Source organism: Dermacentor andersoni, chromosome 2 (genome assembly GCF_023375885.2).
Source record: "Dermacentor andersoni chromosome 2, qqDerAnde1_hic_scaffold, whole genome shotgun sequence".
NCBI lineage: Eukaryota > Metazoa > Arthropoda > Arachnida > Ixodida > Ixodidae > Dermacentor > Dermacentor andersoni.
Window position 1 is genome coordinate 109,567,620 of NC_092815.1, and position 26,969 is coordinate 109,594,588.

The 26,969-nt window shown below is 48.4% G+C and overlaps 1 protein-coding gene across 2 annotated transcripts in view; it reads left to right on the forward strand.

Moving 5' to 3' along the window:
- Positions 1-22,902: 22,902 nt before the first annotated feature.
- LOC126541222 (multiple C2 and transmembrane domain-containing protein 1-like) overlaps positions 22,903-26,969 on the forward strand; it is an 84,814-nt gene continuing 80,747 nt past the window's right edge. For both annotated transcript variants that reach the window (XM_050187904.2, XM_055076612.1), the window contains exon 1: positions 22,903-23,424. In XM_050187904.2, the coding sequence (XP_050043861.2) occupies positions 23,087-23,424 (338 nt within the window). In that variant the 5' untranslated portion in view covers positions 22,903-23,086. The remainder of the gene's footprint in view (positions 23,425-26,969) is intronic.

Consider the following 26,969-nt stretch of genomic DNA (forward strand, 5'->3'; position numbering starts at 1 on the left):
TGTCTCTCCAACTTTAATGTTAGACCTCTATAATCGCTAACCAGGCTATTTTTTCCAAGTTCGTCTATTATCATTTGGTCTAGTTGTTCGTAGACTGTTTCTGAGACTAAGGCACAGTCTATACATGACTGCCTGCTTCCGCATTGCCACGTTACCTGTCCATACCACTTATTTTCCCTGTTAACTGCTATAGGGTCCTATACATAACACAGAATTAGCACCACAGAACTGTTGCAATCAGTATATCCGTCTAAATCATCAATGTGCGCGTCCATATCTCCCACTAATATCACCTGGGCCGATTTCTTGAACTCTTTAATATCGCTTCTAATTCAATCAGTCAATTCCTTATCTTTATTTCTGCTATCGCTACCTGTCCAAAGATAAGCTACTCCCAGCCACATCCTTTTGCCTTTGCCACGTGCCGCTAAGCCATAAAGGCTGCTTACATGTATCGTTTACCTTATGCCACTTCGGACCTCGCCTAATTAGCATGCCTACTCCTCCGCCTTTCATTGACCCAGTCATTCTGTTGCACCCTTCTCATACAAAACTGTCGATAACAGGCGGCTGCTCCAAATCCCGTACCCGCTAATCGCTTCGTCATTTAGCTACGATGGCCAAAACGTCACAAGTGCCCCCTTGCGGAATTCGAGGGCGGCAGCGTAATGCATCTTTAAAAAAATAAATTATGGGGTTTTACCTGCCAAAACCACTTTCTGATTATGAGGCACGCCGTAGTGGAGGACTCCGGAAATTTCGACCACCTGGGGTTCTTTAACGTGCACCTAAATCTAAGTACACTGGTGTTCTCGCATTTCGCCCCCATCGAAATGCGGCCGCCGTGACCGGGATTCGATCCCGCGACCTCGTGCTCAGCAGCCCAACACCATAGCCACTGAGCAACCACGGCTTTTTTTTTTTTTCTTTATTGCCACTGAGCAACCACGGCGGGTGTAATGCATCTTTCACTATTTCTGTTCTTTTCTTGCGAGTGCTTCGTGCTTGATAAGAACTGCAAGATTTACCAGTTGAGCCATCACCATCATTGTTTGCTTAAGTTTCCGATAGTTTGAGTTGATGACAGGCAGCCACGACGAGTCTGCAGCTCTGCAGCCGTCTTCGTCAGCAAAGTGCCGACGTAGTGGCGAAGTATTTTTAAAGCGAAGTTTTTTTTGCCTACATTATATATAAACTACATTTTTGTTTGCCTACATTGCTTACGTTTTCATTTTATTTATTTATTTATTTATTTATTTATTTATTTATTTATTTATTTATCACAAATGCTACGAAATACATCAAGGGTACCGCAGGGAAGTATACTGGGGCCTTTCTTACTTAAGTTATGTATTTATGATGTCCTAAAGACTGTGTGTTTCGTTAACGAAGAATTTCTTGTGGGATGCGCACATGAACTATGTTTGCTTAGCCGCTTCTCATTTTATTGGTATATTCTACCATAATAATCATATCCTGCCTATTAAAATTAAATTGCTGCTTTTCAAATCCATGTTCATGTCACGCTTGAATTACTGCCAACTTGTATGGGGCTCTGCTAACCATACATACCTCGAAAAAGTTTAGGTCCTTCATAAAGAAAGCGTCATGCATAATGTACAACTTAGCCCGAGATCACGCCACTGAGCAGCTTTTGACGAATTGCTGATATTCCAAAAGTTTCTAATTTCTATAAATTATGGCTACATTTACAGTACTAATGTGCAGTAAAAAATAATATTTCAGCCCTGAGTGATGTAGCAGAATTAACCGATTACGTTTCAATATTTCCTCTACGACATGCGAAAAAAAGTTCGAAAGAAGAACACCACGCGCAAATTGTGGTGCTCAAATGCTGAGAATTAGACTGCCCCCCGTTTTAAATTATGCAGCACAGAATCGTATCGACATTATTTCATGTGGCCGACCTGAACGTCATGCATGTTATATATAGCTCCTATGTATCCGGAGATGTTTATATTTATTTTGTTGAATCTAATCTCTTGTTTTATATGAACTATTTCGCTTGTGTTTCTGTGCGTTCACCTAAATATGTATTAAATTGGCGTGGACACGTTATGGTCTTCCTTTCTTTATTTTCTGTATTAGAATGTTTTGTACGCAAGACAGATGCGTGCTGCTATCGATAATTAACTGGGCTGCTGAACGTGTGCTTATGATAAAATGCGAAATGTACTGTAATTAAAACGTACTTTGCTGCTGAACTGTGCAGCGGCTGGGAACCCTTGCCAAGCTCTCTAGAGCTTTTACTTTCTAGCTCTCCGCTCTTTGAACTGTAAATAAATTGATTGATTGATTGATTGATTGATTGATTGATTGATTGATTGATTGATTGATTGATTGATTGATTGATTGATTGATTGATTGATTGATTGATTGATTGATTGATTGATTGATTGATTGATTGATTGATTGATTGATTGATTGATTGATTGATTGATTGATTGATTGATTGATTTTATTAGGGCGCAAGCTTGCATTCGCGGAACTGAAACATGTCAGTGCTTTATGCAACTGCGCTTAGCATATAGAAGGGGTCCCAGCTGACTTTAGTTGGAGTTTAAAAATATGCGAATGCCACGTGGCTGGACAGAAGCAAGCTAATGTTGTTTGCCACCGTTTGGAGATACTCAGGTTATTTTTGCATTCCACCTAATTACATTAGCATTCATAATTAATTAATCAACTTCTCAAAGATTTTAATTAGATGAAAAGTGTCCATGAGAAAATTGTAGAGCAACGTGAAAAACTCCCAATACAACTTTCTGTTGCTCAATACGTGCTACACAAAAGCGTTTTTCCGAGCGTGAAAGAAGCCCGCGAAGACACGCAACATCACCGCGCGGCCGGCCGCTCGAGGCACTTTGCATGCATTCGTGTAATTTCTCGTTTCTGGCGCTATATATAGTCTATAAGTAGGTGGCGCAACCTTGTACACTAACCGGCTCCAATTTCATATCATTAGCGTGTGCCAAAAAACAAGTAATTGAAAAATCAGTAAGCAAATATGAAACGGTTTGTTATCAGTCATTATTGCACATTTGCTGCGGTCCGTCGTGAGTTGCCTAAAACACACGTTATCAATTCGACTGCACTGTTTTCACAAAAATTTTTATAGAGAGAGAGAAGTCAACATTATTTACAAACGGTTCTAATGACATCTGCTTCAAAGAAGAGCGAGTTTTCTTGAAAACTTGACAGTGAGTTTACAAGAAAACTGGATTTTCTAAGAAGTAGCTGTCATTACCCTCACAGTATCACACTCAAGCCGACGATCCTGACCTGAATATCTCCCTTCCTGAAATCCTGGGGGTTGAATGTTCGCTAACGAACTTCCTTCACGCGCTACCTGCTGCGTCATCTCGCTGGGAGTATATCGCAAGTGCGACCCCGCGTACCATCTGCTTCTTTCAGCCCTGTCCCGCCTGTCATACACACCGTTTATGCCGCCGCTTCGTATACCTCTTGTTCAACGCCTGTCATGACCACCCACTCTACATTCTAGGTACCGCAGCAAATAAAGATCGACGTCAAGTATCTTCTTCAACTTGCAGCTGAGTATGTGGCTTCGCTTCGATTCCCTCTGCGGGAAATCCCCTGCCGGCGGCCGCACCGAAGGGAAGACAAGGTACTGGCAATGGTAACACCCCAGCGTCGTAGTCGTCGCATCGCCCATCGTCGTTGTCACCATCACGCTTCATCGCCGTCGTCAACGCGCCCATGTTTGTCGTGTACTCGTCGTCTTCCTCACGCCATCGCAATCACCATGCCGTCGTAGTCGTCGTGGCATCGTCGTCGTCCCACGTCACCATCGTCGTCTTCGGCATGCCATCGTCGTGATGCGATTGTCTCTGTCAAGTCATCGTCGTTGATGTCGTGTCGTCATCGTCATACCGTCGTCGTAGGAAGAGATGACGGAACAACCCCAGCCGAGACGGTCGAGCAACGCCTACCGCGAGCTTGGAAGTGGCTACACAGGGTGGCGTGTATATATACCTATATGCATATATACATATATACATATATACATATATACATATATACCTCCTATATGAACACAGGGTGGCGAATCGTCGCCACAGCGCGATTCACGCAGGTGCGAACGCTACAGCCCACCTCCGGACTACCCACATTCCAAGAGCGGACGCGACCCGATGAAGACCATTATAAGCAAATGCGGGTACTAAATGCGCTCATCGCTCGCTTTAGGGACACGGGCCTCATGACCCAACTGTAAGGGTGCCAGGAATATACTCCTGGCTCGTCAACTCCTGTAGAAAACAGTCAAGAGGTGAGGAGCATTAAGGGATGATAAGTACGCTTCAACTACAGCAACGTCGAAGCAAACAAGCAAAGCTATGGTAAGTGTGGCCTCGCTTCGGTGTCAAGATGCGCATGTGTCGATAATGGCACCGTGAAACTAAACAGCGGCCCAACCCACCGACGCCAATGTACGCGTTTCACTCAAGTGTGCAGTACGAAAAGACATAGCCCAGTTCCTGCAGCCTCTTCGCATCAGAATGAAGCCTCCTGATGCCTGCACTCTACATCAGAGGTCATCGTGCCTTGACGTACGACAAGAGCTTGGTTCATGGACTGTCATCATTTGCGAGTCTCGGGCAATGAAGGCGCTTTTAACCTTTCGGAGAGCGACTGGTGTCAATAAGCTACTTTAATTGGTATGTTGTGTTATGTGGATGTTCCGTGTCTGTGGCGGGCACTGTGCGTATAATTTTATTTCTCATCATTACCATCCGGAAAAGCATGCTAGGCGTCCCGCCAGGCAAACATGTCTAGCTTTAACTTGCCCTTTCTGGTACAACGATTTATTTAGCAGTCGCATTGCTCTACTGGAAACATCCGACTCGTATTTGCGCCTTTACGTCCAATGTGGCTTCTTTTTGTCCTGGTATTTCCCGGTGCTCAACCACCTTTAGCTAATTTCATAATTTACGTAACTTAGCGCTGCAGGTCACCAGCTCTCTAGAAAAGTTTGAAGAAGACCGCACGTTGACGTTCGCTCAGATCAGCTGCAAGAGCGGCATCCCTGTAGCCACTGACCTAGCGTGTAAGGCTCCCCAAGCACGCAATTAAAAGAATATTTTAATAGTTCGTGCCCGTTCTTCACACACTTGTGATTAAAATTTAAAACTTGTGAGCTAGATAAACACTCGGCAGCATAGCAAATTTTAATCTCACACATATCACGAAAGAGCTACTGCGATAATCGTATTCTTAGTTTTCACCTTCTTATCACTATCCAGTAAAAGAGTCTAAATTTGCTACTTCGAAAAAACAAAACTACGACCAGAAAGGACTAAACAGCCTCTCTCACTCGACTGTGACGTCATCATCAAGCCGTCATCGTCAGGCCTACTTCTCTCAACCTGCCCCCCTCCCCGCCATTAGGCGAAGAAAAAGAAACCTTTGCTAACCGGCCTAATTCAGCACGGCATTTTGACCCACAAAGCAGTGCCAGTGAGAGCATACTGGCGTGTTCTGCGTAATGAAACAACAAAATGCAACTTAATGTCCGTTTAGCTATGCAGACCCGCTAACATAAGAGCATATGTGTGACACGTAAGTTGACGCGTAAGTTACACGCAACGCGTGTAAACATGCGAACAGTGCTAATACGCGTGGAGAGTAGCGCTCACGCGTTTTTTTTTTTGTTTTTTGTTTTTTTTTTTTTTAAGTTTGGTGCACCACTGAAAGGGGAATTCGAGCTGGTTCGTATTTCTTCCACAGTGGCGCTCGCGAGCCTTACGCACCAACCGCTTTGCTGAGGCTTAACGTTGGCGCTTTTTAACTTGTGCGTGGCTTTGTACACAGGCGGGTCTTTAGCAGTGATGACCTCTGTGCGACTATTTAGAGCGCCACGACAGCCAATACAGTAGCGGACAAGAACTACCACTGAGGAAGAAAAAAAATGCCGTTGGGTGCGTCGCAAAAATGTTCTTGAGAAGAGGGCCGTGTCGTCTGCCGGAATTGGCGAGTCCAGCGCCACTGGAATGGAACAATGTCTGCTGATATATATTTTTTTTTCATTCGTTCATGACTGCGTATAAAGAACGCAGCTTTCAATACGCATGTCAGTTCTTAATCGGCGCTCTGTCTCGTCCTTTCTTTAAAACTTAGTTGCGATCCACAGCGGTAACACTCAAACTAAACGGCCAGCGCATCTCTGTATACCTGGACGACATGCTGTGCTCCTTCTGCTCATTAAGAGCTGAGCGTCATCGAGAGAGGTCAGCATTTGCACAAGAGCTGCAGTAGTGCGGTTAACACAAGTAATGCGACCATATGCTGCCGTCTGTCCGTGAGAGTTCGTAAGAACATCGGATGTTTTGAATCTCATTCTCACGCTTCAGGGTTCAACAAAAAGAACAGCCACAATATTCCCACAGAGGTAAATCTGCGTTGTCTGCGAAGCAATTCTTATTGTATGGATTATTCTTATCGACCACTCTAAAGATGCCACGCTGCGATCAACGGTTCTCGTTTTTTTTTTTTTCTGAATAACAAAAAAGACGAAAGAAACCAAGATATGTTAAGGCGTTATTGCCTCTAACGTCACGAACATCTCTCTTCCTTCCTTCCTTTCTCTCTCTTTGTTATTTCCTTTGTGGCGAAAGCAGGCGTTTTTGCTGATCCAAGGAATTCAATAGGTTTAATCTACAGCAGTCGCTTGCGCGGCGAATCGAAGCGCTGCTCCTTTATCTCTTTTTTTTTTGCCATATAAGTGAGTTAAAAAACAAAGCATCCGGAATCGTCGTCTCACATTGCGCCCCTCGCGTGCAACGAGTTTTTCGGTCTTTCCGTGAAAACACAAAGCGCGCGGTGGTTTAAGTTCAGAAGCGATCGGCGTGCCAAGAATCGACGACGCACGATGGAGTGCCGCCGTCTTTCCGTCTCGACGGAAGAGCTGCATTCTTTTCCAGTTCGGCGCCATATGTCGCGCGAAATTGCTCCATTTGTCTTCTTACGTCGCGTTACAAGCACGAAAAAAAAAAGAAATAGGATGCCAATGAGTCGCACGAACGCGGCGCGCCAGAGACAGCATAACAGTCAGTCACGTTAACGGCAAATCTATACGGAGACGCCCCTTGAGCCACGTACAAGTGGCATGCAAGTGGTGCAAAAATTGGAGGCTTATCAAGGTTAAGCCCAGTGGATGCGAAGCGCCGCCGCGTCGCGCGCGACGGCGCGAACCGAAGCGTGGAGGCCTCCGCCGGGCGACGTCCGACGGCGCGATATGAGGCCCCATCTGCAGCTGGTGTGACGTCATCACGTGACGTCACATCATGTGATCTCACTTCAGGGTCAATGGTGGCCACCGCCGGGAGGCGACCGACGGCGCGATATGAGGCCCCATCTGCAGCCGGTGTGACGTCATCACGTGACGTCATGTAACGTGACCTACTTGAAGGTCACTTGAAGGTCAATGGTGGCCACCGCCGGGAGGCGACCGACGGCGCAATATGAGACCCCATCTGCAGCTTGTGTGACGCCATCACGTGACGTCATGTCATGTGATCTCACTTCAGGGTCAATGGTGGCCACCGCCGGGCGTCGCGCGAAGGCCCGAAACCTACGTTAATATGCTTCGCATAATATACACTTTGCACAACCCATAGCACTGTAGAGTTTCACACTAAAATTTCTGCATGGAATTCTGACTTTTCGATCGTTAGCTACTATTGGAATGAAGGGTAGCAAATGTAGTTGTCTAATCAATGAGCTTGTGGCTTCAGACCTTCTTGTCGCGCGCTTCATCTGCCTTTATTGAGTGATTCGCCATACAGCGCAAGGAAGGTGAAGACGGAAGAGAAGACTGCAGGGGAGGGGGGGGGGGGGTATTCTGTAAGAGTCCACCTAGTGGACTGTCCATTTCGGCCGCTGCTGATTGGCTAGGGCCGCTCGTCTCCTCTCTCGTACAGCTGCATCCAATCAGAAACGGCCGAAATGGACAGCCCACTAGGTAGACTCTTACAGAATACCCCTCCCCCTCCCCAGAGCTTCATACGTCTTCGTCTTTCTTGCGACAGGGCTGTCTTTGTCTTAGTGGCTCTGCATTCGTAAAAACTCGCCCGACTTTAAGTTCCTGTAGGCGACCTTTATTGGCAAATTTTTTTTTTTTCTAGACGCCTGAAGGCAGATACACTGCGCGCGTGCATGGTCGTTGTCAATTATTGCAATTACACTGCAATATCTTATTGAATATACTCAATCTGCGCTTAAAATGTCGTTTTGAAGCTGAAGAGGCAAAGCTTAGGCAAACCAATGCGGGCAAATTCGTTCAGTTTCCTACAAAAAACACCGGACGCTAGGGTCTACGGACACTCTGGCGCTAGGGTCTACGGGAGCTGCAATTATGGCACTTCAGCCGGTGTGGCAGCGATGGTTAGTACATTGGCTTGCTTAAACTTTGTCGTTCTGGCTGCAAGGGGCGTTGCAACTTTCGAAGTTGATGATCCTCGACAGCGTATTTCGTTGTTAAAGATCACGACACAATTCGTTATGATTACGCGTGCGTGCGGAGACTGGTTGCCCTGCTACGTTTAGCAGTGCTTGAAAATTCAGAGATAAATCGTGATAATCAACGTTACAAAGAGGTTTGAAGCCACAAGCACGATGAGCAGACAAATCCATGCGCTGACCGCCGTTCCCATGGTAACGGAATGATCGCTGCCCCAAAGGTGGTCGACGTGGAGCGCCGTGTTCGCGGAAGGCACAACTACGGTTGAAACGACAGCGTAGGCGTGCGTCGACTGATCCTGACATTGTAGCAAAACGAGAGAGTAAGTTGGAACAAGACGGGCTGAGAAAATGCCGCGAACGTGCAAACGAAACCTCTTCACAGAGGGAACGCCGTCTGGATGCTGATGCAGACGCTTCCAGAAACACACGGGCTAACAAAACTCCAATGCCGTCGCCTTTATTACCCCTCCTGCTAACCTCTCGCGAGAAGACAGCGCTATTCTTCGAAGACTTGAAACCAACTCAATAGTGACTCCTCTTTTCCGTCACTATATTCAAGGCCTACCTCGGCCACCAAAATGCCCGAACTTCATGGAATATCCGTCCCTAGAGCATTGCCTATGGCATTGCCCTCACACTCAACCCAAACTGCAGTCAGCCCTCTCCACCATTCCCACTAACATCCAGCCACGGTCATGGACGGACTGGCTCACTCCACCACTCCATGCAACTAACATTATCCTGCCGATGCTTATCCAACACGTCAGAGACGTGTTGGGTGAGGACTGGTAGCTGAACGACCAGAGGTGAGCGCCGGACGCTGGCGCATGTATAGAAATGTTTTCTCTCTCTCTCCCGAACAGCGACAATGCCGCCGCGTAGACGCGCCAACGTTCAAGCTATGAGGACTATACGGGCGATGGAGACTGCCGAAGAGTGTGCCGCGCGCTTGGTCTAATACGTGCATTGAAAAGCGGCACACACTTATTGGCACAATAACCCAAGTTGGCATCAAAGAGTTTCATTGGAGACTAGCGCAGACCGAGTGGCACATTCCCATGATAAGTCAAGAAAAACTATGCAAAACTATAGCTGGCGACAACTTTCTGTGGCAGTGCAGCCAAGACTACGGAGCCGAATCGAACCTGTATTGCTACGCTCCCCCTTGCATGTAGAGAAAGAGAGAGAGAGAAGGGAAGAAGGAATGGCAGGGAGGTTAACCAGACTGAGTCCAGTTTGCTACCCTACACGTGGGGAGGGGAATGGGGAGTGAAAGAGAGAGAGAGAGAACTTAGGTGTAGGATGTCTATAGTCGGGCACTCAAGTCTGTTGCCTTCAGGTAGTGAAAAAGCACTCGAACTGCTTTCTGCGCTAATGAACTGTGAGGCCTTGCATGTAGTTCCCTACAGAAATAACATTTACGCTATGCTGCTTAAATAAAAATGCTACAGTAATTTGCACATTTTTAATGCAATATAATAATTTAATTAATTATGAAATACGTTGCCGTGTAGAAGAAATTTCGTTTCACGCATTTCCATATGCTTTGCGGTTTTCTGGCGTCCGTATGTCTTTTCCATCAACTTTAAACAACATGGCGTCCCCGGGTTGCAGCACGTCAACGTCGCTTGCCGACGCACGTTGACAACGTTTCGTGACCCCAGCCGCCATGCACCTGTGGCAAGATTTGTCGAAGGAAAAGCTGTCCACGCAGGCTAAGAAAGTCGTGCACAACCTTTACACACAAGTATGCAAAAGCGACCCGCAGCTGGCTATCAGAGACGCATGTCTGAAAGTGAGGGAACTGACTGGGGATGCCGAAACCAGTGCGTACCGGATTAAGCGCGACGTACAGTGTGACACCTTGAAGTCACCGAAGCGCCAACGGCCGCGTCTCCCAGCCGCACACAGCAATGCCAGAACCGGAAGAACGAGACTGCAACTTCACGACAGTTTCTCCCTCGCCGCTCTACGAAGAAAAGTGCTCCAGTATTTGCTGCGAAATGAAATTCCAACAGCCGCAAAACTTGCTCGAGATGTTACCAGTGATAGTGACATGGATATGCCTAAAACGTGTGTGCGTACAATGCAAAGGCTGCGCAGCGACATCGGGTTTTCTTTTCGCAAACGGACGGGTTCCTCGAAAGAAAAGCCTCTCAGTTGAAGAAAAAAATTTCTTCAATTGCGAGGCTTTTCTTTCGAGGAACCCGTTTGGGTTTCCTTTGTAGCAATTGCTACTAACGAGTGGATGTCTGATTTTCGCATTATTAACTACTTCTCTCCACCTTGCGGGTTTCGCAGAACTATTACGTCAGGATAAGCTTGAGTTCATGGTACGGTACAGTACGTTGCTGCTATTTCTGAAAAATAAACGTCATGCCCATATGTCAAGCGCGCAGCTTACGCAGGGCGTGCAGAAGCAGAGCCGCATTAATTAATTTCCAGGAGGCACCACGCAAGCGGTCGACCGTCGAATCAACACTTCTGTGATCGCCGCGTTAGCTTTGCGGCTATGGCATTGCTAGAGGTCGTGGATTCGATGTCAATCGTGGCAGCTGCATTTCGACGGGGGCGAAATAGATAACGCACGTGCACTTAGATTTCGGGACACGTTAAAGAACATCACGGTGTCAAAATTAATCCGAAGTCCGCCGCTATGGCGTGTCACGTAATCTGAGTGTGGTTTCGGCACGTACAGCCCCATAATCAAATTCCAGTTTAATACTTCTGCCACAATGCGATGTTCCACGTGAAGAAATGACAACGCTCAACCCTCTCAGAGGTTATAAAATATAGCGCACAACAACGCCTCAAGCAAACACCTCTCCCTGTGTGTTCTGTGTACTACGCAGACAAACAGGAGTGGTGCACGCAAGTTAACGTTTAACATCAACTCACCACTCTCGTATTAGCCTAAACGTTGAAGAAATTAAGCTTTAGCCGTCAACATCACAGCAAATCACCGTCAATCAAAGCATCCAACCCGGAAAGCTTCGCTTACATCGATTCCCACAGTGAGTGGGATCTGCATAATTTTTTAACACCCGTAAACCTGAACCTTTAATTGTTCCGTAAAAAGCTTTTTTTTTTCCCCCGAGAAGCAAAAGACGCGAACTGCGTTTGGCTGTAACTGTTAGCATAAAAAATGCTAGCGCCCAAGCTTTCGCTGCTCATGAAAGCGCTGTGTGCACAAACGCAAGCGTTGTTCTTCACAGTTGGGCGCGTTGTTTATCCTCCCGGAACAGACATTTAAGGTTAGCGTTGCAAGCGGTGGCGTTTTTTGTGGCCGCCTGTCGTGCATCACCACATATTGGTGCCAAAAAACGTGCACACACCAAGAATAAAAGAAAAATAAAGAACATACGTTTCGGTGTCCCGTACGGATCCCTTGATCACAATGAAGATGTAAGCACGGGCGCACGGCCATTTATGGGTGAGGTGGCGCAGCGTACGGGTGTGTATCTCGGGAAGATTACCCCGCGTCCTGTTTATCGTCCGTCTAGTTGATTGGATGTAAAATGATTCTAAAAGCAAACGGGCAGACAAGTGTTTCTTTTCCTCGAGCACCTAAATTCCTTCAAGCCGAGTATACAGTTCACGGCTGAAGAGCAAAACAATCGGCGAATTCCCTTCCTGGATGTCCTCCTGGAGAAGTCTTCAAGCGGCTTGAGTACTAGTGTGTACAGAAAGCCAACGCACACGGGAAAGTACCTGAACTTCGATTCGGCGCACCCAAATTGGGCAAAAGCGATCCGTCGCAGCAGCATTCTTTTCCCGGACATTCCGCGTCTGCTCCAGCCCCACGAAACGTAGGCAAGAGCTACAGGTTGGGGAAAGGGACCTGTTGAACAATGGTTACCCTCTACAACTGCTCAGAACGCAGGAGCGCAAATCAGCGAAGCCTCGCCATGAAACGGCGAAAGAAACAGTGAAGCGCGCGGTGGTACCCTACGCAGTGGGAAGAAGCCATGCCCTTGCACGAATTTTTAAGGGCTACGGTGTGCAAATCACCAACGTGCCTTCCCTAAAGCTAGGCCAACAGCTGGTTCGCGCAAAAGACCCTTTGAAACACACGGACTACCAGGGAGTGATAGACAAGATACTATGCAAGGAGTGTGACGTGTCGTACATCGCCGAGAGCGGAAATTTTAAACGGCGCTTGAAACCACACATGAATGACGTCACCAAGGGTCACACAACCGCGAACGGCCGAGCGAAACATCACGAACTAACCGCACACATCATTGACTGGAACTCGGCAGCCATCATCGCAAAAGACAAACACTTATTTGCCCCTTCACGGGGAGTACGGTAGCGCGATTCAAAGACGGGACAAAAGAAGACACAAAGAGACACACACAGCGCTATCGGTTTGCTATCGGTTTGCTTTCGGAATCATTTTACATCCAATCATCTAGATGCACGATACACAGAACGCGGGGTAATCTTCCCGCACGCTGCGCCACCTCACCCATAAATAGCCACGCGCCCATGCTTACATCTTCATTGTGATTGAGAGACCTGTACGGGGCCCGAAACGTCTGTTCTTTATTTTTCTTTTATTCTTGGCGAGTGCACGTTTTTTGGCACCAATATGTTTCCTCGTCAGACGAGTTTTCGTCGAACACTTGACTATCACCACATTTCGATGCCCGCTGTGCGGCTCACGCCATTCATTTGGTCAGCGTTTGTACGTCGCGCAATATAACCTGCTTCGCTTATTGCGTCTCGCAGACATGCGGTGCCTGGATATTGCTTGGTCATAACAGCTGAGCAGTGCAAAGTGACTCACTCCTTCGCCCGTCGTGAGAAATTGCGAGCTGCGTATGCCTGGCGATATGCTTCATTTATTTTCGTTGTTTGTTTCTTTTTTGCAGGCACATATACTAGCTTGACGAAACTTGGATCAACGTTGGACATACCAAGGAAAACGTCTGGGAGGACGTGAACGTCGTTACACGCGAGGATGCTTTGTGGGAAGGTCTGACAACAGGCCTTCGCGCACCCAGCGGCAAAGGTGGCAGGCTGGTCCTATTGCACGCCGGCAGCGAGGATGGCTTCGTAAATGGTGCTTGCCTCGTTTTCCGAGCAGCGAAAGGAGCTGGTGAATGCCACAAAGAAATGGATGGGCCACAGTTCGAGAAGGGGTCCTCTGAGCAGCTGCTACCAAACATCAAACCACGCGGCGTTATAGTAATGGACAATGCACCCTACCGCAGCGTTCACCTCGAGAAAATACCGACAGCATTAACATGAAAGGTTGGCATTCAGTCTTGGCTAACCGAGATATGCATCGCGTTTTCTCAGAGTCATTTAAAGACCGAGTTGGGGTATGTTTTCGGCCTATCGCGTGAATGTGGTTGATAAGGTTGCCGGTCACGACGTTGTGAAGCTTCCTGCGTACCACTGCGAGTTGAATCCGATCGAACTGATCCGGATCCAAGTGAAAGGTTATGTAGCGGCTAACAATACCGCATTCACCCTTGCAGCTGTCGAAAAGTTCCTGCCGGAAAGCATCAATTTTGTAACGGCAGACAAGTGGCTTAGGTCGTGTTCTCATATTCAGAGGAATTCTAGCAGCGTGACTGCATCATTGACGCAAGCCTTGACAGGCTTGAAATTTCACTCGTATCAGATACCAGGAGCGAGAGTGATGCGAGTGAGAGTGATATGATCGGAACGGAAGAGCCGCTGTGTATGCGGACACGGTCGCAGAAGCATCCGCAACGTTATGTTTTGTGCTTGGGCTTCCGCCTCAAGCTTTTACTAATCACGCGGCATATGAAACAAGTGACTGTGAGGTTTTACGTGCCAAAACCACAGTATGATCCCAAGGAACAGCTTACAGCTCCACTCTGGAACGATGTGTACCACTTTGTTTTTCCTTTTAATTTTGAAAGCTTCGCCTTAGGCTTAACCAAGCGGGCGTAAAAAATACGTGAACAAATGCGTTGTTTGACGTGCACTAAAATTTAATGTACGGGCGCTTGTACATTTCGCCAACACGGAAATTTGGCCGCAGTGGATTGAACCCGCAAGCTTGCGCTTAGCAGCGCATAGCTGCTAAGCAGTCGTGGTCGGCGCAGGACACGTACATTTCTATGGCGCACACAACGGATGTGGGAATACTTATGAATAGTTGTGGAATGCCGCAATCATCTGGACAGAAAGTTTTCATATACTTGCATTGCAAGTTGACTTTGCACCTTGCAATGAAACACATCGCATGGCATGTCGCAGCGCGGCATGCGTGCATTGCATATATATAGAATGCGCGGCAAAGCGCATAGTCGGAGGCATTTTCCAAACGTTACAGAAATAGTGTATTTTGCATAAGAGTTCAACTGAAATTGAGTTCGTACGTAGCTACAACGGTAATTTCTCAAAGCGTATGGTTGCTCGCGAAACAACCAATGTATAAGTATTCACACACACACACACACACACACACACACACACACACACACACATATATATATATATATGTATATTGTGAGTGGTCGCACTCGAGAAAGCTCACTCTGCCATAGTGTAGTTATAATTCATAAAACTCAAACCTGTGCTGATCGGGAGTTGTGCAATTTTTTGTAGAAATTTGGCGTTTGTTCGGCTATGGTGCCCCCGCGTTCGACACGTGGGGGCCAGAACGGGCGCGAAGTGACTCGGACAGGAAGACAGGGGAATCACAATTCTCAAGATTGGAAGATTAGATTGGAGGTCGCCCGCTGGCTGTTGTGTGATTAAGTTATAAGCACGCGAGCCTTGTAATCCGCGAGTAGGTGTTCCTTGTGTATTCGGTTACGCGATTTCTGTACCCTACGGTGTCCACACGCCCTCAGGAGCACGCAAGAAACGTTTCATGTGTACACCATTGCGGCTGCGATCCCGATACAGTCGACCCATTCTTCTCGTCTCTTTTTTTTTCGTTTCTTTTCTTGAATTGTGGAAGCTCTTTCGATCTAGAATAAACTAAATTATTGGGTTTTACGTGACAGAGCCACTTTCTGATTATGAGGCAAGCCGTAGTGAGCGACTCCGGAAATTTGGACCACCTGGGGTTCTTTAACGTGCGTCTAAATCTAAGTGCCACGGGTGTTTTCGCATTTTACCCCCATCGAAATACGACCGCCGTGGCCGGGATCGGATTCCGCGACTTCATGCTTAACTGTCCAGCATCACAGCCACTAAGCAACATTCCTCTAGCGGCGGCGCGCGCTGTTCGTTTTCGGAGGCCATGGTTGAAACATGGCCAATAAGTCCAACAATAATAAGGCCTATAAGACAACAATAAGACCTATAGGTGCCCGAATGCTCGCCTTAAGTGCGGGAGTAGGGAGCATGCGGGCTAAAATCAGGGCCATGGCCGTTGGATAGAAAAAAAATAATAAAAAAAATTGGAGGACGCTTAAGCTTCGCCTTCAAGAGTGGAACGCGATAGCGTTATGGCACCCCGTTCGCACCGCCCACTCATTCGCTCGGCTTGCTCTTGAGGCACGCAAAGACGTAACGATCTACGCAAGCCAAACGTCGTGATTGGACAGCCGGGCCGCGACGCGCCATGAAGGCGGACGCGATTATGGAGCTGACGCCTCTATGGGATCGTCCTCTATCTCGCTTGGGAGCACCACGCAGACGCACGACTCCTCGCCAGCAGCACGGCACACATCGCAGGGGACGCTTTCCCACCAGACGAGCTGCGGCGCAGCGATCACGTCAGAGGCGTCCCGCATCGGACGCTGCAACTAGGAATCGCGCTGTGAGCGGAAAGAGGAGCCGCGTCGCCTAAACACGAGGGTTCGAGTGACGCACGCTGGAAGCTGGAAGGGGAGAGAGCGAGACAACTTATTAAACGCAAGGGTATTGGGGTATCCTCGCACCGGTCCCTGCACGGCACCAATGAGCTCAAACGAGACGAAGGGGAGAAGCGAGCGAGTGGCGCGCCATCTGTCGGGGCAGCGCCGTACATTGCGAGGAGGGGGTCTTCTGTGTTTGCCGCAAGATGGCTCTGCATGTGCGCCAAGCGCAGAAGAAATGTAGCGGAAACGTACTTCACTACTCGTTTAACTGCGACTTCTGTAATTTACATGCTCATAATTACCGATACACACCGCATTATAACTTTCTACGGCACGTTTCTAAAGCAACACCACGTTCACTAGAGGTGCTTTTGTACCGCCTTGAACCATCGAACTCATGGCTGAGTGGGAGCGTCTTCGTTTCGCACTCCGGAGACCCTGGTTCGGTTCCCACCCTGCCCAATTTGCAAGTTGTTTTTATTTATAAATTGCCTTCCGGGATTTTTCGCTCACGGCCAACGCCGCCGACGCCGACGACATCAGCTTTTCTGCGACACAAGCTCCTTAACGCTATCGCGTTAGGTGCCGCACCAGTCGGGGACTGTTTGAGATCGGCATACAAAACGCATGAGGAACCTGCTTCCAACGACGTCGCCCATGGAAACCTACACGTCCCGTCCCGGATAGCTAACGCCATTCAGCCCAGCCAAGCGGCCGAGAATGCAACTACGGCGGAGACATTCGCTCCCATTGCAGCGCGGGTCGACGTGGAAGGCGGCATTTATTATTATTATCGCTATTATTATTTTATTTTTTATCAAGCGGCCGTGTCAAGAGGTTTAATGCAGGCACCCTAGTGTCAACATATGCAGCGCGCCACCAAATGCGGCCTGGCCCACCACCACTACAAGAGCAAAAACTGCGTGTTGTTGTTGTTGTTGTTGTTGTTGTTGATGATTGTGATGATGATGATGATGGCGACGTTTGTGATAACAACGACGCCTACGATGTCCTAAGGTCCAAATACGGCGCTGCCCGTTGTGCTGAGCAAGCAAATAATAAAATGGCAGTACGCTAATGTGGTAAGCCGGATGATGATAACGATCATGAATTTCTTGAAAAATTGGCGTGATCCCACTGCAAGATTCAAGCGATGAGTCGAGTAGTAATTGTAGAAAATGATAAACAAAAATACGAACAACATCAATCATAACAAATATATTAGTCAATAAGAGTAGACGGCGTCGCAGAAAGGAGAAATTAAAAAGAACAAATAACGATTGTTCATTTCCGACAGGAAAGGGTCCACAAGTCTAGGTAAATGTAAATATGGATGTAAACAGGGCGTATAAAGCCGATGCATATGCCTAGTACAGGAGACTGAGGTCTAGGTACATGAGCTTCAGCTCTTCCAGGTCGAGAGCATGGACCATGCAAAAAAATTTACGACAAACCAACGGAGTGCCGTGAATAATATCTCACAGATTCTAACTAGTTCTTTATTTGAATTCGTATTTCTTAGTATTTCAATATTACAAATTGACGTAGAAACAGTAAGTCGTAGGAATGTGACAGAGCATGATCAAAATAAAAAACATTACCAAAGCAATCTTTTTGTTTCGCAGAGATATTCGTAGATGGCTCGGCGAACATTCCAATGGATACCCTCTCTTTAAGACGAGCACGGACGGCTGTACTTAAAATCAGGGACAAATGGGAGCCAGACTTGGAAGTAGCTGAGCTATCAACTGACTTTCGCGCATGCTCCTACAAATGTAGACGTGCACGCGAAAAACTACAAACCCATATAACGCATGTGCGCAATGCGAGCCGATACGCGATCGGAAGTCCCCTGCCGGAAAGATATGATCGTCTTCGCTATGAGACGATTAGCTCGGTTGAATAGTCGTTTGGCGACCCCGTTCTTTTCCCTCTTTGTATTTTTGTCCCTGCTTCGGCACGCACCAAGGTCGCGGTGACAAGAATGATTCTGCCGTGCGTTTCAACAGTGAACGTACAGGAATGCGCTAGAATAAACGAAGTTCTCGTGCTTGCGAAAAGGGCACCATACGAATGAATGACGCTTTCAAGCCAGCGCTCACAGGCAATACACGACTCATTTTTGGGAAGGGCGAAGCATATCAGGGCAAAGAAAAGGAAATATAAAGAACTAGGGGGGGGGGGGGGGGGAGAATTGAGAGAGACTATGAAAAAAAGAAAGAAACGTTCAGAAATCAGTCGCGGCGTGGCATGCCACCGACGCCACCGACATCACCCGACTCGAGGAGACCGTCAATGCTGCTCCGTAGGCAGCCTTCACGCGCAAGCCCGGGCCCTCGACTGCGTGTGTATGCCGACTTCCTATTACTGGTTAATTGATAGCACTACTCACTGCACACCACACACCTTGCACTTGTGCGCACACGGTTCTGCGCAACCGTGGAAACGCCGCACGTGTACCCTTATCCTTATCAGGAGCTGCCGGTGTACACAGCAGGGCAGAAATAAACACGGGGGCTATTTTACCCTGCATCAGTCAACTAGCGTGTTTGAGTCTGCTCTTAGGTCCAGCGTGCCCTTGACACGACATTTAGTAAGCCGGCCGAGCCGAGTCAAAGATTAATGGCAAAACAGCAGTAATGAATGAGTAACAGCAGAGAATATGATCGTGAAACTGCAGGACAGATACAGAGAAACAGAAAATAATGAACTCACTGCTCTGTGTTAGGAAGGGGAGTTAGGAAGAGTAATCAAAATTTCCTCAACAAATATTTTTTTCTTATCTTTTTCTTTGCATATATATATATATATATATATATATATATATATATATATATATATATATATACGTGCAGCAACTTCAATTCCAAGGAATACCGGTTTCATCATTCAAGAGTTCTCATAAAGTCCCCGTTCTCTGTTTTTTAGCTTTAGCCGTTCAATCCGCGAGAACTTACTTCACTAACACTACGCCTGACCTTTAGGGCTTATTGCACAAGTGGTGAACTTGTTGAAAAAATTTGCATCTTACGAAAAAGTAACACCGTGAGAAACCACTTCTCGCTTTTACCATCCTGGCTAACTGTAACACATGTCGGCACCAAGCAAGCCTTGCACGATGGAGTGTCATTCACGTAGAAGTTCGTGTAAGCGCTGCTGCGGGAATCACCTACAACTGCAAAGACGAGAGTCACAGACGTGATTCTTCCACGCAGTGCAACCGCCGATGTACCACTATCAGTTAGTTGATCTTGACATCCGTGAGGCAAAGGTACTTCCGGACTTCCAGCCAACAATACTCGTTCAGGTCGGCAAGTTGTGCCTTGCCGTCGCACCGGCAAAAGCATTCAACTCCGTGCTTAACGACGCCGGCCATCTGCATGAATTCGTCGAGACCGTTGTACGTCTTACACGCTCGGCTGATCATCGCGGCTGCTTCGGCAGCGGCTACTCTTGCTTTGTCCTGGATCATCTCGACGAAGTTCGGGTGACCAGAGACTAGCTCCAGAGCACGTGCACACAGCGGTTCCCTGTGTCCTTTAACGAAACGCGCTGCTCGGCAGAAGGTGCTGTAGTTCCTTCTTGTGATGTCCTGTATGGCGCACGTCTGGGTCTCGTAACCTGGGACGTTGGGGACCTCGAGGCGAAGCAAGGTGCTATTTCCCGACATTCTCGGCCACAGGTAGGTTAAGAAGGTGACGTTGAAGGCGTGGCGACTGACCGGCAATGAAAGCTCGCTGATCAGCGGACTGATCGAGACCGTATCCGCTAGCAACTCGCAGTCCCTATTGCTGAGGCGCATATGTAGACTAACGCTTCTCAAACTGCAGTTTGCAGTCAGTGCCATAATCACGGGACACTCCAATCGCCTGGGGTAAATCGCCAATGAATCGTAGAATGTGCCTTGGAGAGAAAGCCTGAGGTTCCGGAGTGTTGGTGACTGTGCTATGTAAACGCACATGGCCAACATCACAGTCTCGTCCGCCACATCCAGGTGGTCTTTCACGCAAAGCGACTTGACGTGAGGGCAACGGGACAGTACTATGAATGCGCTGCAAAAAACGTTCCTGTTTGCTATTTCTTTTGAGATGACGGTTACACTCGTTAAGAGTGTACAGTCTTGCAACACGGCGATGTTTTCGGGAATTAAGTGGTGCTCCTCGATGATGACTCTGTGTATCATTCCTCCATTCTGGATCACGCTGCATGCCTCCCTGAGGCCGTGCCCTGCCGGAAGATTACAAACAGACACACATTCAAGCGACCTGTTGTGCTCCACTGCACGAAGAAAGGCGCAACACCCCACTGTTCCAAATCCCGACAAGTTCATCGACAACTTCAGCACGGATGAGTTTTCCGCGATGGCCGACAGCCAAGGTTGTACTATTCTTCCACGTTGCTGTCTCAGGAGTGCGGCTGTGCGTGGCCGCAGAAAACGTTCGCAGCATTTAACCCCTGCAAAGTTGACTCTGCGTAGGCGCCAGTTCTTGAGTGTTTTGGCTAACAAAGACTTGTCTTCCGGGCACGCGAGCAGCAGTTCCGCGGCCAATTCCTGAAGGGTGTCCGTGGCGGAGATGGCTTCGACCAAGTTGGTCAAAACGTTCCTGTCCACGGTTCGAAACGCCCTGAGGGTCAGGCTCTGTAGTACAGAATTTTTCTTTACCAAGTACTTCGCGAATGATTCTGCCGAGTTTGTGGGACCGCAAGTGAAGATGCAAGAACTGACAGCAAGGTGAGTGATGCTGCTATTCCCAATGAGGGCCTGGATAAGCATCAGTGAGTAACTATTACTCGTCTCCAAGTGTCCGATGTCAAGACGGGTGAGAGTCTTATTGAGTCTTAACAAGGTCTGGACCGACCACAGCTCCAAGTACACTGCGTGACCTTTGTTGAAGATCCTCAGTTCCCTGATCTGTTTCAGGGAAGCTACTGCTCCGCAGACGAGTTGCACATCTGAAATTTCAGTAGCTGACTGCCTGCTGACGCTTACTCTCTTCAGTGCAGGCATGTCATTAAGCGCCACGCCCAGTGCACTAGCGGCGATGTAGTCAATATCGACGACAACAATGCATCTATGCGACTTTAGAAGTGTGATCAAGCAACAGAGTGTGAAGCCCACCTCCGAGGCGCTCAATCCGTTCTCTTCACCTCCGAAGCGCCTTCCCGGAATGCTCACTAGCTGCACATTTCCTTCATCGTCATCTTCGTCCACCTCAAGCTGGATGCCTAGCCGGCAAAGGAGTCTGTTACAAGCCCCAAGATATAGCACCAATCGGCAAACGCGATCGTCCGTGGTTTTAGTGCAGGGAAACTCAAACATTTCTGAAGTGACGCTGTCGCTGACCGGCTCTTGCGTGGACCTCCGTTGCAGTTGACCATCACATGAGTTCTCCATGGCTCGATTCACGCCAGGGTCAAGACCTTATCTGGTCTCTGCGCAGCTGCCTCTGGAAATCTCGTTTCGAACACGGTTGCTTGGCTTCACTCGAGTTATTGACGCCCAGCTGAAGGCCGTTGCAGACGGTCTGTGCGAGCGGAAGAAATTCTGGCTTGTAATTATCCTCGCATCAACACAAAACGATGGGGAAGAAATGAACGGACGAAGCTTGGATCACACTCACAGGTGGTTGAGCAGGACGGTTTCCACCATGAAACGCTTAGATGGCGTCTGCCCTAGCAAAAGAGCAATCGGTTACTTTCCACGCGCCGACGACGATGACGTCGACGACGATAATGTCGACGACGATAATGATGATGCCTTATTTAATGGCAGAAACCCACTGTGGGGGATAGGCCGCGAACCGTGAGGTAGTATGATAAAAGAAACAACGGAAATAAAATAAATAAGCGAAAACGAGAAATACACAGAAAAATAAATGAAATAAAAAAGTTTATACTAAGGTATTCAGCCTTGCATAAAATGGTAGAGCAAACCTAACTAAACATTAAAAAAACCTAAATTGAAGGGTCGGCTTAAAGGATGAGCAAGTTAAATTTTCCATAATAATTTTATATATTACTGTGAAATTGTGCTCCTGCTATCGGAATTTTATAATTTCATTATTTATTGAAGGATAAATAGCTGAATCCCGGAAAATGTGAAACATTAATGAGGCGGACACAAGCGACAGCCTCCCTTCGTTCACCTCTTCTTCGAACTGCACGCTTTCTCGCGGCGGCATCAGTGAACGCTGCACGCGCGCACCTCGAAATGCACCAATTACCACAATTGCGGAGCACCGAAAGACGACGGACGACAGAAGCAACACAGGCAGGCGGACATTTCCCCCAACTGATTCATTTTCAGGTGAACACAGATTATAGGTGCAGGCGTACAGCGCATGCGCAACATGCAGAATCGAAAGCGATATCCCAGGAAGGTATTATTCTTTACTTTGAATTACAATAGAAGGTTGAGTTACACCTAAATCACCTTTTTAAACCCAACGAGAAAACTGTCTGTCCGTCCCCCCTTCGGTTTAGACGACCGCTTTCAAGATAGAGCCAGCCAGCTGTTGAAGACGACGACAACCAGCGCTCGAGCAGTGGCACGAGCCCATCTCTGTGACCACGTGACTTGTACAATCAGGCACGCGCCAGAACTGTGGAGCAGCCGTGGCTTCGGATCGGAACGCAGCTGATGACGTTCCTGCAGTAGTCTGATTGCCTCATCAGTTCACGTTGCACCGCCTTCCGCAGCAGTTCGTGTCGCCGCAGCGCTGTCGCATTTAGCGTAATGGCGCCAGGCCGACCGCAGTCGCTTAGTGAAGAAGAACGGAAGCGCTGGAATGCAGAGCATCAGCGTAAATACAGATTACGCGAGAAACAAAGTAACGACGCTGAGCACAGCAGGGAACTACAGCAGCACGCTGCCGAACGCAACAAACAAGAGGAACAACGCCGTGCCGACGTCGCCCGATACCGGCGTTCCAGGGAAAGGTGCAACGCAGAAAAAGCGCAGGAAATCCAAGCGCGCAATACCCAGCGCCACCGGGAACAAAGAGTGCCCTTGGACGATGAACAAGCGCAGGAAATACAAGCGCGCAACAGCGTCACCGGGAACAACACGACCACGCCCGCCGCAGGAGAACAAGAGCACCTTCGTGACAAGTACTTCAGGGAAAGAGTGAGGAAAACTTTATTTTCATGTTGGGTGGTGTGGTGGAAAGGCCCTCAGTCCAGAGCCTCGCTTGCGGCATTCTTCAGTGCAGCACTGTAAACGCCGCAAGGTACCGTTGGTCATCGGCGCTGGCGCCTTCTGTCAGCCACCCGGCATGGGGGTTAGGGAAAATATTTGTAGGGGCAGGCAGGGGAGCTGGGGGGGGGGGGGGGGGGGTCCACAGGACCAGAGGATATGGGATGTGTGCAAGTGTTCTTCACAGTCAAGACAGGGGGGGGGGGGGGGGGGGAGTGTGATCTTCAGGTAAGAGGCCGTGGAGGAGGTGCATTCGCGCTGGTGTAGGTAGTGTTTCTGTCTGGGCCTGACGAATCAGTACACTCTGTTCACGGGTGAACTCTTTCCTGAGCTTGGTGAACTTGCGCCTAGCCTCTTGGTAAGGCAGCAGAAGAAGGGGAGCCCACCTTTTCGTCTGGGCTGGTCGCGGAATGCAAGGTGCCTGGCTTAAAGTCTCGCAGGCGAGCTGATTAGCTCTTTCATTTCCGGGCCGCCCATCATGACCAGGTATCCAGATGATTTGTAAAGGTCCCTAAAGGTGCTCTTCAATAAGTGTCGAAATGTGGCCCGGGAGATGGTTGTGCAATAATTTCCTGCAAGCCGTCGTGAAGTCGGTAAATGTGATTGTTGGGTAGGCTGAGTTACTAGGGGGCATGTGTTTGATCGCGATTGCGATGGCTTGCGATGGCAATTTCTCAAGGTGACTAAGAAGTCTGTTAAGCACGATGCACTCCATCAGCTTACGGATGCATGACGTTAGCGATATTGGAAGCAGATTCGCTATGGCTTGGGGCTTGCCAGGCTTCGGAATGAAAATGGTGCTGGCTGTCTTCCATTCTCCTGGCAAGTTGCCCGTGTCCCACACATTGTTAATTTGCTGAAGCAAGAATACATGATCGGCTTCTATAAGGTTACGGAGCTGTGCTGTCGTAATTTGGTCTGGTCCTGGCGCTTTATTCGCCTTTGCATCTGCTAAGGCACTCTGTAATTCCGCTAATGTGATTGGGCCGATGTGACCCTCATTTCCTGGCTCTGCGCTTTTGTAGTCCGCATATGCTGTTGCGCTGGATCCGCAACGTGTGTTGTTCTAAGCTTGTTGAATAGTTCGTCGGTATGCTCAACTGTTTCTAGCAGCTTTCAGAGCTTATCGGACGTTTCCGTCTTTGTCTGGGTTGGGTCAAGGAGTGATCGGATGAGATGCCACGTGGAGCTAATATTCAATGTGTCATTGAGCTTGTTGCACGTATCGTACCACTGCTCACGAGTGAGATGTTCAGTGTAGTGGACGATCTGCTCGTTGAGCGTGTTGATGCGTGAGCGTAGCTTTCGATTGAGATTATTTATTTTCCACCTCTTGATGAGGGCATATCGTGCCTCCCAGAGATGAACAAGATCCTTATCCGTGCTTGGTTGCTCTCACTTCTCTAGTATCTCCTTCGTGTGTGTCTGGATTCGTTGTCTGACTACCTCTACCCGATCTTTCAGGTGCATGTTTTGGAAGTCTCCTACATGTATGTGTCTTGCGGCACTCATTCCAATCCGTGAGGCGATGCTTGCGCTGGCGCTTTGGAAATCCTTTGACTTGCAAAAATATTTGTATGACAGTGTGGTCACTCGTTAAAGTGTCGTGCGTGTTAACCCATTCCGCTGACAGTCGTCCTTTAATGAAGGCCGCATCGGGCGTGGTATCTCTTTCTAAGGAGTTTCCGTGCCGCTTCGGGGAGCCGGTCTCGTTAAGGAGAGTTAGCTGGGCCCGTCGGATATGGTGTAGTAGTGCGGACCCTTTGGAGGAGTTTTTGCTGTATCCCCATGAAGAGTGTGGTGCGTTAAAGTCGCCCGCTATTAGATGATCAAAATACTTCGTTGGCCGTAGATTCGCGACCTCCTTGAAGAAGTCGTTCTATTTTGGCGGGCTATAAACATTCGTGATGAATAAGTGGGGCTGCGCCTTGCTCTTGTCTATTTTTTTGGGGGGGAGGATGCGTACAGTGAGGCTCTGCTCCGTCCTGTGGACAACATTCGGCGCTATATCTTTACGGATCAGAATGGCCGTTGTCGAATAATACGGCCGTTGCCGTATATAGCCTGCAAGATTAGGTGTTTGGTTGGTTTCATGGAGTAGGAGAATGTCTGGTCGACGATCTTGAGCGGCGATGTACTGCGTGAGAAGGCCCCGTTTTTGAGCAATCCCTCTACAGTTCCAATGCCACACCACCAGATTTGTCGCCATTGTTTTACTTATGATTTTGCGGGGCGCCCGCTGTAGGGTAAGGAGTGGGTCGCGTTACGCTGGTCGATCGACGGGCTTTAGGTCGATCGCACACTTCCTGGCGCATTAATGCGGCCTTCGCAGCCTGCACTTGTATAGGGACCATTGCCTCTGCCTGGTTGCTGAGTAGCTCGTTGAATAGGGAGCGCATTTGGGTCAGTATTTGTTGAGTATATGTTTTTAGCGCCGCTTTAATTTGAGCAGCCAACCTGCTCAGCTATCTTGGCCTCTAAACTGGTTTGCATTTCTTTCATTCCGTCCTTTAGTTGCTGACATTCTGCTTCAAGGTTTTGTAAGGCTGTGGTGTGGTATCTTGCCTTTTTCATCGCCGGTTGCAATGACGCTGGTTCTACTTCTTCTGCTAAGGGTTGCATTGTATCACCTAATTGTGTGGCTTCAGGTACGTATGCCTCTGCTTGCATGTCCCTGTTTTCAGTGGGCTCTAGTGATAGTGAAGCTAGTATTGACGTTCGATGAGGTCTGCGAGTTTGAAGTAGAACATTCTTATAATCCTTGGCTACTTTTTGAGCTCGTGTTTGCATTAAAGATTCATAGGCGACGGGGGAAAGGGGACGCGCCGGGTGGCTGATTCACGTTTCGTTGATTTGCGGGTTGCTCTTCTTCTTGGCCTTGGGAATAGTTGTGATCCGGAGACTACCCGCAACTTCCGGGCTGATTTCGGCCCCCGGACTGGCCGCGGGTCCCGGACAGGCTTTGCCTCTCGGACTGGCTATGACCCCCGAAGTGACCGCGGCCCCTGGAATGGCTGCGGCCCCTACATCGGCTGCGGCCCCTGAACTGTTGACGACTTCTGGAGCTACTTCTGTCCCTCGATGTGTTGGCGGAGTTGCGTTTTTGCATTGGGCTTCGGCTTGCGATGGTGACTGTTTTCATTTGCTTGTCATCCTTTCGTTGTTGCAAGCGCTTCAGGTAGGCCGCCTCTCTGACCGCTTTATCAGCTGCTCGTCGCACTTCACAAGTTGGGTCACCAGCCTTGTGGTCTTTGCCACAATTAGGGCAGCTTGGTTTGCAGTCATGATCCTCTACAGGATCCCCGACATATTTTTCATATGTTCTGCACCTTTGTTTTCCCTTGTCGCGACAAACGTCTGATCAGTGGCCTATAGCAAAGCATGTTCAGCAAAATTGCGCCTTGGGTCGATGAGGGACGCAGCGGTAAACACCTCCGCCGAAGATGACCTGGCGAGGTGCATGCGCGCTCTTGAAA